Here is a 15,190-nt window from a genome sequence, read left to right as displayed (position 1 = left end):
AAGGGGATTAAAACTCAAATCAGCCTGATACCTAAACTTATGCTCTTCCTACTACAGCCCAGGCTCCTAATAATATAGTATGTTCCCTGCCATACGACGTGGTTCAGCAGAGAATCAGAGCATCATCCTTGAAAGCAACCCAAGATTACACCCAATCCAACCCTTCGTTAACAGTTAAGAGAAACTTCAGACTGATGGAGGAAAAGTTGCTGGCTTGAGGAACACATGTAAGTGGTGGCTGGGCTGAGGCCAGAACTCCGGTTTCCTAACTCCCCACAAGGTTCTTTCTGCTTCACTGAGCCGGATGCACAGCTGGATGACCAAGTCCAAGGTGCTCCGGTCCCACAGTTTATATCATGCCCACGCTTCTGCCTCTACACAAATGCAACAGAGCTGTTCTTGATGATTCCCTCCTGGGTTTCGTTATGGAGACTGTATCTGTGACAGCCCGTGTTACTTGTTCAGAATTATTTGCTTCTGCCCTGCCCTTCTCATGACTTCCCAGAAGGCAAAGGGTGCATCCCACACCATTAACTTTGGACTTCCCATGTAATGTGTGGGAGATGGTGACAGCTTCCCAGTTCCCAGCAGAGGCTCTATGAGATGGTGAGCGTTTCCAGCTGCCCTCTGGAGCTCCCACCCTCCACCACGAGAAGAGTACAGCCCAGATGGCAGCTGCTCATTCAGCCTCAGTCTTGGCATGAGAAGACACGGAGAGCACAGCCAAGCCCAGCAGAGCTGCAGCTGACTCGCAGGATTCTTAAGTGAAAAATAAATGTTGGTTGTTGGATGCCACAGAGATTCGGGGGTTGTTAGTTACTGTAGCAAAAGCTGACTAATGCAAAAATTGGTATGTGGAAGTAGGGGCTGCCCTAACAAAAAGCTCAAATATGTGGCATTGGTTTTGGGTCTAGGTGACAGGGAGCCAGAAAACTCTTAAACGAAGTTGGAAAAATGGCAACCCAAGGTATGCAGTACTGAAACATTTGGCAAAAAAAATCACCTGTGATAACTTAGAAGGTAGAAAATGCACTTACTAAACTTTTTTTCAAAACAGAATGCTACCAGTGTAAATTGGTCATTATAGGATGCCTCCACAGCCTATACAGGAACAAACGAGCCCCACCCAAAAAAACCCAACAAAAAAACCTCACTGATTTGCACTCACAATTGAAAGAGAATACAGAAATTCCAAAAATTCCAGGACTTGCAGGATTTGAAAATGGAACTCTCTATCACCAAATCAAGGTTGGCCATTAAGGCACCGCCTCCTGGCAATGTCCAAAACAAGGGTACGGCTGTTACCCTCTTTCTTGAAATCCCCAACTAGATTAACGTGGCCTCCAATGGAATTTCTCAGGTGCACAAAATGGCCTGGGGGAAGAGAACCAGAATTTGGTCTCCTGGAAGCAGGATAAGCTCATTGTAACTGAGTCTAGGAAGAAAAGAACCCGAACCAAAAATAACTACGGGAGTGCTACGTGCATATGGAGCGGAGTGGCATCACACCCATTAAAAACAAACACAATCGTTTCAGGAGAGAGGAAGTGCTAAACATGCTTTGAACCTCAATTAAAACAGACTGCGACTACTTGAGATCTAAAATGATCCTTGGCTTGTGTCTTTCCTATATGTAGGAAACAGGGTAAGAAATCTGCCTATCCATCAAGGAGAGCACACCTTCTAGAGCCTTCCTCAGAGGTAGCCAGGGAAGATAACAGAAGAGCTGACTTCCAGAGGGACTATCCAGATCCAGACAGACCGGGGAGTTCTCCCAGAGAGCCCAGCAGGAGCCTAATCCAGGAAGACTCCTCACTCCCAGCCTCAGGGTCCTCAAAATATTTGCCCAGCAGGACATTAGGACTGACAGACTGGTGCAGGGTTCCCATCCTTTCTCTTACAAATGAGAGTTTTATTGAGCTTATCCTGTCTTCGTGCACCATTGAATACTGGGGGTGGGGAGCACTTAGCCTGCCTTTTTGGTTCTTGAAACTCTAGGTCAAGAGGAACTGTATCTGGACGTGACATGGATCTTGACAGCCTGGACTTCACAGTGATGCCATAAATGGCTGATACCTTTAGGCTGCCTTGAGGAGGGGACAAGCGTATTTTTCACGTGGGAGGAGAGTGAATATGTGTGACCAAGAGAGCAGCGTGTGGCAAGTTGTATTACATGTTCACAATCACTCCTGGCCTCTCTGCTCTTGCTGTGTCTTCCCAACAGGCAGGGTGTACATCTCTGCCATGTTTACTTTGGACCGGGGCAAATGCCCTGCTTTGAAAAATGGAATATAAAAAGAAATGAGCGTGCCAATTCCCAGCTGAGGCTTAAGAGGTACTGTGTGTTTCTGCTCGCCCTCTGGAGCTTCTACAATGAGGAGAATATGCCCCAGTTAGTGGCTGCTCCATCAGAGCCTGGGTCCAAAAATGAGGATGAGAGGAGCCAAGCTTGGCCAAGCCCAACAGAGCCACAGCTGACTGGGAGACCCGTAGAGAGAAATAAATGTCTGTGTTGTAAGCCTCTGAAATTTGTAGAATATTTGTTGCCACAGCAAAAACTAATACAATATTCAAGCATAATAACCACAGACCCAATGTTACCCATAGAGACTCGTGTCATTTTTTCTCAAGATTGTATTCAGCAGCTTTGTTCAACAGAAATATAATCCAAGTCACACATGTAACTTTAAATTTTCTAGTAGCCACATTGAAAAAGTAAAGTAAAAAGGTAAAACAAGTTTAAAAATATATTTTATCTTACCCAATATATCTAAAATATTATCATTTCAACATATGATCAACCAAAAAAATAAACATGAGATAATTTGCTTTTTTTGGTACTAAGTGTTCAAAATCTGATCTTCTTTTTTTTTTTTTCTTTTTTGGTTGTCAGGTGATCCTTTATTGAAGTACTGTCCTCACCAAGTCTTAACTAGCTGGGCATTCCACAGCACCATTGTTGATGTCATCGATGACATCATGAGGGTGGCGACCATCAACGTTGCAGCCCACAGACTGGGCAGTCCCCAGGATCTCTTTAATGGTTCCAGAGAGTTCTCTGGCCAACGACTGGTTGCCTCCAAATCTGGTGTTCTTTTCACTTGTGGAAGTTCCAGTCGGGAAGAAGAATCATTCTGTCGACTTGTACTGTCCTATGCGGTCACTAGCCACATGGAGCTGTTGAGCACTTAAAGTGTGGCTCATCCAGGTTACAGTATGCTGTAAGTATAAAAGACCATCAGTTCTTTCCGCTCGGCTCGGAGGAGGCTAAGGTGCAACTCTCTCTAAGGTGCTGCATCTGTCGAGCAATGTTGACAATCTCATCAAAGGTGATGTTTCCACTGTGCTTTATGTTTTTCTGCTTCTTTCGGTCTCTTGGTGGTTCCTTGAGGGCTTTGATGATCAGGGCAGAGGCAGAAGGTACCACCTCAATCTGAGCCTGTCGGTTCTGGATCGTCAGTTTCACAGTGATCCTCAGACCCTTCCAATCACCAGTTGCCTTGGCGATGTCATCGCCCACCTTTTTTGGAGACAGACCCAGGGGGCCAATCTTGGGGGCCAGGGCAGACGTGGCACGGACGTCCCCACCGGTGCACCTCAGGTACACGACTTTGATCTCGTTGGGGTCGAACTTGGGTGGCATGGTGGAGGCGTCTGGTGTCGGATGAACCCAGATTCGGGACGACCAAAGAGAGTTGCACCTTAGCCTCCTCCGAGCTGAGTGGAAAGAACTGATGGTCTTTTATACTTACAGCATACTGTAACCTGGATGAGCCACACTTTAAGTGCTCAACAGCTCCATGTGGCTAGTGACCGCATGGGACAGTACAAGTCGACAGAATGATTCTTCTTCCCGACTAGAACTTCCACAAGTGAAAAGAACACCAGATTTGGAGTCAAAAGAAAAGAATTCTAGTCCCAGCTCAGCTACCAGCTATCTGTAGGACTCTGAGCAAAAGATATGTCTGGGAGTCATCTTGAAATGAGGCATTAGACCATCTCCCAAGTCTCTTTCTGTTTTGAGCACTTAGGAAATGTCAAAGCAAAACTGACTACTCGATCAGTCAGGGGTTCTTGGTCGTAAATAAGAGATAGAAACCGACTCAGGCTAACTCTTGCAAAAGCAAGGAGGAGGCGTGGAAGGTTTCCTGGAAGATTCTCAGGAGTTCACAAAACTGATAAGAGGTTGGCCGGCCAGTCTTGGAGGACAGACCAACAGGACTAAGGCATCTGAGACAGTATACACAATCAGCTGGCAGGGATGTCCCTGGCACTGCTGTAGGACTTGCTACCTTTGGACACCCCAAGGTGAGTTCTAAAGCAGCCACAGCAGCTGTAAAGGAACCCAACCTTCCTTTTATCTCTGTGTCATCCATGCTACACCCAGTGTCCTGGGAGGGCCCAGGTAGATGCTTGACTCCTGGCTGCCCGGGAGCCAGGACAGAGAGAATCACCTCCTTTCAGTGTCTCACTGCCGTCTTCACTAACGTGAGTGCTTTTGGAACAAGGCCTTGGTCTTAGTATTAAGGAGCATGCAGGAATTCAATTAAATACAGTTATATTCTCAAGGATCCTGTTATTTGGCTGGATCTTTGAGGCATTGATTAGACATCACTCTCAGTCTCAATTCTTATCAGAGCTCAGAGCTGCTGGTGGTTTTTTGAATCTGAAGGTCCTAGAGGACAACAGGGGCTCTGGGATGATTTTGTCAGGATCCATGAAGTGCAATCAACAAACCTCATTAAAGAAACTAATAGCAACAAAACTGCGCTCCTTCCATATCTCCACTTAAAAAAAAAGCAAATTTCATAGTTCCTTTTTGAAGTTCTTGCAATTTTCAGAAGTGCTCATAGATTCATTTTCAGGTAAAACGAAAAAATTAAAGTGAACATAGCTTATCATACAGAATAAGAAGAGAATGAATCAAAAGATGTGAAAACTTTGCCAATTCTGCACCGATAACTTACTATGTAAAACACTGGCTTCTCACAATATGGGCGTTCTTCCTCCCAAGATTTTTTGTACCTCTGTAGAATGCAAAAATAAAATCTACGTCTCCACAAATACTGATAACCCCAGATTAGATCTACACTAGAGTTCTAAGATCCTACTCGTGTGCAATTTATCAAAGTCATTTTTACTATGGTGATATTACTATTGTTTTGTGATGATATACTATACAAAATGCCATTATCAAAGAGTTACATTCTGTGAACAATGACTACGGTAGCAGTCTGTTAATGCATCACCATTGATTTATTGGGTACATTTTCTCTTTGGGTCCTCAAAAGCCTTTGTAAATCTACTCGACATCAGGACAATTAATAGCGTACGCCCTCCAGAGGCGGGGTGCAGTGCCTGTCCTGTGTTGCTCTCAGGGGATGCCATTGTCAATTCCATCCCGGAGGCCGGAGACGGACCGGGGGATGAGGCCATTCTTTTCAGTTTTTGTAACAAATAGGCAAGTGAGGACAACCTGGGGACAGCTGTGAAGGTATGATTTCCTCCTTTATCAAATGGAATCTGTGCGAGTCAGGTGGAAGGCATGGTGTCTGTTATTCACTGATGAAGGAAGAAAGTCAAACTTCACCCATTCATTTAGGTAGAACACACTCACTGCTTTCCTAAATCTGTTGGTTTCCTTTTGGTTGAATCATATTCTTTTCAAAAAAAAAATACCATTTGGAAAGCATTTTGTACACCTTTAATATTAAGGTGGCAAGAGCTACATAATTGTGACTTTTTGTATAAAACGATTGGACAGAGGATACACCAAGTGTAAATGAAAATTTGCAGGACGCAAGACCAGCGGATCTCACATTAGTTGCTAGGGGGGAAAAAGAGATTATTAAAATAAACATTAAAATGCATTTTTTAGTTGTTTACGTTTCAAAACGGCTGTGAGAACAACTGTTGACTACTACCCCATGATGATATCTCACGCCAAAGAGATTTATTCCCAACCACAACTTGGATAGAAAAGAAAAAGATCTTATAAGCAACATGATGTATAAAATGGACAGTACTTATTTGTTTAAAGAATCATCAGGACCAGGGCAAAATGACAACATTCTTTTTTGGTTTGTTAAATAACCAAACAAATATATCTTATTAGCAATAGCAACCTTGGCCCTGGGCATTTCTGAGGAATTAATGAGCAACTGACATTTACAGCCCAGGACAAAATTCTTCCAGCCTTTCAGAAATCCCCAGGAAAGGGCCTAGGCAGGCCTTGATCAGATGCCTTAATGGTTCCTACTTCTCTTCTGGGGAGGACCTTTCTGGTGTTCACTGACACTCGGCAGTCCCTCCCCTGCCCTTCCCAGGCACAGGGAAGACTAGAAGACTTCTCAGCCTTCCTGTAATTAGTTGGGGCCGTGTGACACAAAGTGGAGAAAGAAATGGCATTATCATTTTGGGACTGAATTAGTGAAAAGCCCAAGCAGGAGTCTCCGGTCATTCTTGTGACCTGCCACAGCCACTGAGGAGCTTGGCACAGGGGAGGCATAAGGTCAAAGCAGCCCGGATCCCTGAACCACCACACGGACCAACAGCAGACTCTGTATGGGTGAGAAATAAACGCATGTTGTGTTAAACTACTGCGATTATGGGGTTGTTTGTAACAGCAGTAGAACCTGGTCTATTTATTACTCAAAGTTTGAATTAAAAACACATCATTTGAGGGGCCGGCCCGGTGGTGCAGCAGTTAAGTTCGCACATTCTGCTTCTTGGCGACCCGGGGTTTGCCGGTTCTGATCCCGGGTGCAGATGTGTCACCACTGGCACGCCATGCTGTGGTAGGTGTCCCACGTATAAAGTAGAGGAAGATGGGCACAGATGTTAGCTCAGGGCCAGGCTTCTTCAGCAAAAAAGAGGAGGACGGGCAGTAGTTAACTCAGGGCTAATCTTTCTCAAAAAAGATAAATTAAAAATTAAAAAAAATAATAATAAATAAATAAAAACACATCACTCCAAAAAAATATTTATCTAGCCTCATTGGCTTCTCTTGAGAGTAGTTTGACATGTACTCCTTCATGGAAACAAGTAGGCTCGGCATTTCCAGGGCCAACTTTTGGGGCAGGGCAGGTGGAAAAGACACACAGCCCAGACAGAGGCAGGTACCAAGCTCACTCAGAAACTGTTGAACCACACTGCAAGTTAAATATTTGGATTGGCAGGAAGGAAGGGGATTTTCCACAGAGGGAAGAACGCAAAGGACTTAGAAATGTTATCTGGAGCAAGTTACTTAGTCCACTAAGACTCAGTTTTATTATCTGTCAAATGAAAATAAGAGGATGGCCTGATGCAGTAGATTCTGTTTACGTCTGTGTGGGGGCCTGGAATTGGCCACCCCAAGATATGTCTCTTTGGCATGATGATTGTTTGGGGGTGGTTACTTTTAATAAACTGCAGACAGGAAAGCAACTGAAAAGTAGAATTTACTTACCCTTTGTTAAGAGACATTTACATTTGTAAGGGAAATCTCCATCTGTAAAGGTGTCTCCCTCTCTGTACCAGGAAGAAGGGGGATGACCTTATCTCTGGACACTCTTATCAATACAGAATGCAAGGACTTAAATCTGCATAATAATCTTATTCCTGTTTACTGTGCTCGTCTGGCAACCTCCTGTAACTGACTCCCCTGACCCCTAACATCCTCCTTTGTCTTTAGCTGGATATGATATTTAAGGTGGTGGCTTCAGCCATTTTGGCGACTTGCTCAGCTTGCCTGAGCCTCTCCCATGTATACATGTTATAAAGCTTTGCTTAATTTTCTCCTGTTATTCTGTCTCATGTGAATTTAATTCATTCTCCGGCCAGAAGAATCCACAGTAGGTAGTGGAACTGTCTTCCTCCCCTACATCTGCCTATCTCCTCTCTGGTTTTACAACGGTAGCACACATTGACCAACTTCCTGTGGCCAGCATCTGTATCTCGTTGCCTGATAGCTTTCTCTGGTGGCTGGAGCCTGCTCTGCCTTCATCCACAGTGGCCAGATGTGCTAGAGAATTAGCTTCCCCTGTGTGCAGCTGTCAGACAAAGGATGACTGCTAGGGCTTGTTGTATAAACACCCCAGCTCCCTCCCTCACCCACGGGGTAAGATGATTACACAGCACCTGTTTGCATTGGGTCCATAGCTCCCTGGAGAGATTAAGCTCCAGTCATCCACAGTCTTGTCTGACAGTAAACCTCTGCCTTCCCTTCCCTGTGTCACAGGCCACTCCTGTCCCAGGATTGCCTCCTAACTAAACCACTTGTACTGAACTCTTTGTCTCATGGGACACCTGGGACAATCAAAACTCAGAACTCAGCTGAGGGTGTAAGTGGCAGAATTCGAAACAAAGCAGCATGTGAAATGCATAGTCCTGTGCCCTGTCTCCTGAAAGCGCTTAATAAACGTTAGCTTTTATCATTATCATCGTTATTTTTTATGAACTTGAGGAGGAAATAAGAGAGAGGAAAGGCTTCAGTGAGACTCTACAACTAATGAAGGTTGGCATTGTGGAATAAAGGGAAATGAAGTCGGCCAGGAATTAACTAAATAATTTAGCAGCATCTATCTTGTTCGTTGAAAGATATGATAATAGATGCCACAGCATTCACCAACTTAGAAGAGAAAACAGAGGCACACAAAAATGCCACCCAGTGCCACGCACCGGGGCTAAGGGCAAGGGCTGGGAGCGGCAGCCAGAGACGAGTGGCCTGGGGCGACAGACTGAGCTGACCTAGACCTCCAGCAGAGAGCCGTTGTAGCTTCTTAGTAAGTGATATCTGCAGAAAAAGCTTACACATAATCAACACACAGCGTAAGGAGGATAGTCACCTGAGGTCTGCACTGCATTCTCTAAAAGATGTGAGCAATGTGTGTCATGTGTAAATTCCAACCCCAGGCCCCGTGTAGTCAGCCCCGAGTTACTGTACTCAGGGAACTCTGTCCGAAGGCATCAGCCAGTCTACATATGTTAATCCACAAAGCAGCCAGCCCCAGTAATTGCCAGTTCATTTATAGCTCTCCCTGGAAACCGGCCATCATGGGCTGTCACAACCCAGTATGTCAGGTCACCACATCCAAATTCCTGGTGTTGTACACACACACTGCATTCCAATCGAGGTGCGGCAGCCTCACGTGTGGGCAGGTCCAGGCTCAGGTACACCTGACCCACCCTCCCGTCACCACCAGAGCAGGCCCCAGGGGCTCTGCCAGAGCAGCCTGGGGGACCAGGTGGACAAGGGAGACAACTTCCTCCCCACCCTTTCCCTTTCCAATTTGCCCACTCAGAGTGACAAGGGCCAATGGCAGGGAGTAAGGTAAGAGGTGAGAGGTGAGCTCTCAGCTACCCTAGTCCTAGGCCTCAGGCCCAGGTCTGCTCTTCAGGAGGGAAGCCCCCATCACTATTCTGTAATGACTTCCGGGGGGAGGAGGGGGTCATCTTTTTCTTTGGAAGTTCCGAGGAGCCACACCAGAGATGCATTTTATTTATGGAGACCAACCATGCTGGCTTCACATGAAGTGGGGAATGTTCCCGTGAGTTCTGTGTGCTCTGTGCTTCCCCCGGTGTAAGATTCATCCCTCTGAGGGAGGTGCCCGGCCCCCTACAGCCTGTGAGCCTCCTGAGGGGGGGACTGCCCTCAGCCTCCAGCAGCTGTGTTCCCAGCACCTGGCTGGGCCTGGCACACAATAGGTGCTAACAAATTGCTTGTTGAAAGGATGTTAAGTAACAAAAAAATAAAGTTAGGCAAGGCACTCAATCTCCCAGAGACTAAGTTTCCTCATCTAAGAAATGGAGGTAACCACTCCTACTCCTTAAGGTTGTTGTGAGGAGTTAAAAAGACACGTAGGCCCAAATGTCAGAGGCCCAGCACATAGCACAGATGGTCCCCGACTTATGATGGCTCCACTTACGGTTTTTCGACTTTATGATGGTGTGAAAGCAATATATACACAGTAGAAACCATACTTGGAATTTTGATCTTTTCCTGGGCTAGTGATATGGGGCACGATACTCCTTCATGGTGCTGGCTGGTGGCAGCCACACAATCAAGAGGGTGAACCAAAACACTTGCAACATTCTGTACTCATAACCATGCTGTTTCTCTCACTTTCAGTAAAGAATTCAATAAATTACATGAGGTATTCAACACTTTATTATAAAATAGGCTTTGTGTCAGATGATTTTGCCCAACTGTAGGCTAACGTAAGTGTTCTGAGCATGTTTAAGGTGGGCTGGCTAAGCTACGATGTTCGGCAGGTTAGGGGTATTAAATACATTTTCGACGTGGTATTTCCAACTCACGATGGGTTTATAGGGCCATAATCCCATCGTAAGTCAAGGAAGGTCTGTAATGTCAATATACAGCAACAAGAAAAAAGTAAAATTTCCAGTGGATTCAGTTCAAACACACTGAACACCTTTGATGTGTTAGGCACAGGGCATTCAAATGCAAGAGCCCCTGATATGCCTCAATCTAGTAGGACATGAAATATGCACAGCCATGAAAACGCTGTAAACAGAGAAATCACTTAGAACGAGACTGTAGAGCTTTGCAGACTGTGTGAAGAGATCTGCATACCTTGTGAAGAGCTCTGAGAGCTTTGTGAAGAGGTTGGGACCTTATCTTCTGGCAATGGGAACCAACAAAGATGACGTTGAAGGGTGGTGACATGACTGTATCTGTTTTAAAAGTAGAATTGCTGAGGCCACGTGGAGGCTTGAGTAAAGGGAAGATGCTAGACAGCAGAAGCATGAACACATTGCATGGCGGTGCAGACTAGAGCCAGGGAGTGGAGAGGAGGGACCTGATTCAAGACGGCCTGTGAAGCAGGGTGATCACTACTGGATAGACAACAGGAAAGAGGCCTGGAGAATAACCCTCAGGTTTCTGGCTCTGTCTTCATGGTGAAGTCTACATTTCTTAAAACGAGACGAAAGGCCTTCAAAATCTGAGGTCCTCAAAGTCTTCCCCTGGCCCCCAAGTGCCCTAGTTCCCTGGTTACCCTTCAGGGGGAATTTCTGGAACTCCTTTTTGCACTGAGGCAGCCTCAAATGACAAAGAGCTTCAGGCAAAGGCACCCCACCCCCCCGGATTAATGTGTGGAAGACAGACTCACAAAGACAGCCGAAGAACTTCATCTTTCAGATACACCCCTTCCTTAAGGCTCTTATTAAAGAGACCAGCCTTGTCCTCTATAAATTCCTTTGAGACAGAGCAAAGGACTATACAAAGAGCGCTGTATGAGTCCTTAAACTTTCAAGGAACATTTTTTTCCCAAAAGAAATCTTAGGAGGAAACTCAATGTAGAAAACAGGGAAAGGGGCACTCTGGATGAAGCGTGTGTGGGGGGGACACTCTTGGAGTCCTGCCCACTAACCACTCAGGGAATCTGCTTTAACCTTGGGAGTCCTCTCAGCACCTTCCCAAGCCCCCTGAGCCATAGAACTCCATAGAAAAGCCTATGGACTTCGTGAGTCATGTCAGGGACTCAGAGCTGCAGCTGCAGTGTTCCAGGTTCTTATGAAGATCACATTTGTGTGGCCCTTCCAGTCAACACTTGTGCTGATTTATGGAAATGCTCCATTACTGAGATTACATTTGAAGGGAACAAAAGCCAGAACAATCTCTTAGGTATGTCTGCCTAAATTGTTTTCTGCATCAATAGAGTATAGTAACTCAGAAGAAGCAGAGAAAATCTAAACTACAGAACATTTTCTTAAAGTTCAGTTTCATTCATTCCAACTGCTCAGATGAATTGCTAACAAAGTGGTTCTCCTCCTGCCAAGACTGCTTTAATAAAAAAGAAGGTTCATTTGTAAATAGTGACATCAGTGGTATCTAAGTCCTTAAAAATAGTTTGCTCATGTAAGTAGGCAGAACATGCCCCCTTCAATGCTATTTACACTCTAAATTGGCTTCACATAGATGAAGCCTTTCTCATAGATGGTGCAGGGTAAATTTCATCCCAGGTCAGGTCAGATAATCATAAATTCTAAATGAGTCAAATCCAAATGGAAGTATTTACTAAGTTCAAGCATAAATTCTAGGGGGACAGAATCAGTGTTTGGGGTCAGATTGCAAAGGGGAGAAGAAAGATGGAAGCCCTGGGAGAAGGGTGCCTGTGAGAGAAAGAGGGTCTTCTTGTTTATCACTGGCCCTGACCTGCACCCTAAGCACCTCGAGGCCAACCTGCGTGCACCACCCCAGGGTGGAAGGGCATCTCAGGCCATCTTCTACGCCACCCCTGCCTGCTAATTCCAGAGCATCTCGGAAGCAGAGTGCCAGGCTTCCCTGGACCATCCCCTAATGCGAAGGGAAACTGCACCACTCAAGAGAAGGTAAACCGAACCCATTTTTAAAGACACATAAATGAACCATTTCTATTAACCTCTCTGGCTGTGAGGGCTCACTTCAGAATTTTTTCCCCACTGAATCACACGGCAATCCTGTCTTCCAGAGTTGAGGTTCTCTCTCTTCTTTTGTTCTCAAGGGTGACTAGCCAGCTAGTTACCCATCTTTTTCTGACCATCCCAGTAACCTCAGATGTATGTGAAGTCTGCACTCAAGGCCTCCTTCAGCCTTCTCTTCACCAGGATAAACGACCCATGATGCACGAAGACTTCCTAACAATCTTGCTTTGCCAGACCGTCGTTCAGAACCACGGCGGGCAGCACAGCAGGAGCGGAAACCTCCTCAGCACCGGCGCTTTGCTCTCAGCTCCCTGGTTTGTGTCTTTCTGGCAGCGCTGTGTCAGCTCTGTCACCTTGACCAATGGGACACGTTTTGGGGAAAACCAAATAAGAGAGGGAGTGGGTGGAAGGATCAGCAAGCATCCAGCTGGGGTTTAGCTCGGTGCTTTCGAGATGAAAGGATTTTTGTTTTTCACCTGTCTGCATGTTCTTAAAAAAAACAACAGGGCATTGTTTTAAAATGTCACCAGGCATCTGTGCATCGCTGCACTCGTATCGGATCTCGGCAGCACTCAGGGAGGCGCTGGAGTGTGCGCAGGGCCGTGTTCCTGCTGCGCCGGCCGCCTGCAGCTGGCCGTGCGGCCCAACTGCACATTGAAGGCTCAGGCCCTCCTCACCTGGTGACTGGCTGCTGAGGCTCAAGCCTGAATTCCTTGGTCTCTCATTGTTACGTGCAGCTGGTCTGGCTCCAACCAGCTGTTAGAAATTTATTTCTAATAGAGCTAATGTTTTAAAATCATTTTTGCCAGAAATCGAGGCACGCCTGAGCCTCCCTGAAGTCGTGGAACACACTCCTCTCCCCGCGGAGTACAGTGAGAATTACGTTCATTAGAATCTTTTCATAATGATATCCTTGCTATCAAAGGGCACAGAGATGATTGACCTTGGCATCTAGGATTAAGGCAGCATTATTTTTCTTGATTACCAGCAGCAGAATAGAAGGGAAATTATAAAGCCATTGAGAGGATTAATACAGCCTTGATCTCTCTCTCCTGGCTCTTTATCTCAAGTGATTAAAATTCTGCAGGAAAAAAAAAAATGGTCATGTAGCATACGCTGGCTGCCACAGACAGATACAGTATCAGCTCCATGCATCAGCTTGCCGTGACAGCCTGTGCAAAGGTTAATTATGCATGCTGTATATAGTTTTAATCACTTTAATCAGAGCACTGTTCCGCTACAGACCAGGCTATAACTTCTCTACAAGCAGGGGAAGCACTTCGGGCATGGTGGTGTTTGTGTAGTGGAAAAAAAGAAAAGAAAAATGGTACATTAATCACAAAAAAGAAAGATAATGCAAAAGCTATTGACTGAACAACAAGATTAAACCAGGTGTCTGTCCATCCTGAACACGCAGGGAATGGCTGAGAGAGGCTGGAGGAGTGGTGCCTGAGCACAGAGCTGCAAGCAGGCTGCTGGCTGCTGGGAGGTGAGGCTGACCGGCTCTTCTCTGCCCAAACTCTGAGGCGCAGCCTGGCACCTTGGGATGGGCATGAGGTCCAGGGGTCAGGAGGGCTATGGCCTCTGCATCCAAGTTCTGTGTCCCCGGGCAAGTGGCTGGGCCCCCGGGCCTCGCTTACCACCTGTTGCACCTGATAACCTTCCAGGCACTTCTAAATCACTGCAAGCTTCTCCGCTGCAAACCATCCGATTTATTATTGTACCTCCACCCTTATCTAGTAACTGCAAGGTCAGTGCCGAATAACGACCCGTGCCAAACCATTCACATTTGGCTTTAGACCAGCATGCACTCTCAGTCACCCCCTCTGCAGGCCACAGTGTTTCGCCCTTACAATTTCTTGGTTTGGTTTCACTGTCAAAGAGTAAGAATATGAAAAGCTTTGTTGATGCCGTGGATAATTGAAAAACTAGGCAAGGTACTAAACAGAGAACACTGAGAATTAACTGTGCCCGGAGAAGAGAAGAGGGAGACGGTGGGTACGATCCCCAAAGAGGAATTACTGACAACATATACAAGTTGTCATCCAAGGACTCATCAGGACAACTTCACATTTTTCATTATGATCATCTGTATTAGAAAATGTTAGAAATATTTTTTTTGATCTTGACCTGAGTGGCAATTACATGGGTGTGTTTACTTTGTAATAATTCATTCAGCTGAGGTTTTTACACTTTTCTGTACGTGTGTTATACTTCCATTTAAAAAATTTAAGTGTCACGGGGTAACCCTGAAGTGAGGAGAAAAATCGTATTTCCTCTAGGAATAGAAGCAATGACTCTTCCGAGGCACGAAGGCAGGTGAAGGGAAAATCGACAGCGGGCCTTTCCCATGCTCTTTCTCTCTCAACCCTCTGACTTCAGACCTCACTGTGTCATCTGTAAAGAGAGACGGTTCCCCAAAATGATACTTAAGACCCTACCACGACTCTCGTAAATACAGTTTTAAGAGTTGCTATGACAAACACTTGGCATACGGTTAAAAGCTTTTGTTTATTTTTTAAATAATGGAGATTTAAAAAAAAAATTTAACTATGAAGAAATTTTAAAAAGATATTATTTGATTTTAGGGAGAAAGTGTTCTTACTTATCAAAGAATATAGAAATTTTATTTTAAAACTCCCAAATGTGGCGATATGGATATTACAAATGCTTTAATAGGAGTATAACTTAGACCAGCCTTTTCCAAGTGAGTTTGGCAATATGCTTCCTTATTTAAAATTTGCATTCCCTCTGTCCAAGAAATCCACTTCTAGGAATGAATTCT

The 15,190-nt window shown here is 45.4% G+C and overlaps 2 protein-coding genes across 5 annotated transcripts in view; both read right to left on the bottom strand.

Moving 5' to 3' along the window:
• Positions 1-15,190, bottom strand: part of SDK1 (sidekick cell adhesion molecule 1) — an 857,904-nt gene that overhangs the window by 303,652 nt on the left and 539,062 nt on the right. The window lies entirely within an intron of this gene.
• Positions 2,913-3,643, bottom strand: LOC100059021 (large ribosomal subunit protein uL11). The gene is made up of 2 exons (XM_070230691.1): positions 3,290-3,643; positions 2,913-3,072 (listed from the first exon to the last, which is right to left on the bottom strand). The coding sequence occupies exons 1-2, from the start codon at positions 3,641-3,643 to the stop codon at positions 2,929-2,931; spliced, it is 498 nt and encodes a 165-aa protein (XP_070086792.1). The 3' UTR covers positions 2,913-2,928.

This window comes from Equus caballus, chromosome 13, assembly GCF_041296265.1.
Source record: "Equus caballus isolate H_3958 breed thoroughbred chromosome 13, TB-T2T, whole genome shotgun sequence".
Classification (NCBI taxonomy): domain Eukaryota; kingdom Metazoa; phylum Chordata; class Mammalia; order Perissodactyla; family Equidae; genus Equus; species Equus caballus.
This window is presented reverse-complemented; position numbering and strand designations above follow the sequence as displayed.

Coding starts and splice junctions, on each gene's coding strand:
- LOC100059021 (XM_070230691.1), bottom strand. CDS start 3,643: ATGCCACCCAAGTTCGACCCCAACGAGATCAAAGTCGTGTACCTGAGG. Junction 3,073..3,289: donor TTGCTCGACAGATGCAGCAC/CTTAGAGAGAGT, acceptor TTTGGAGGCAAC/CAGTCGTTGGCCAGAGAACT.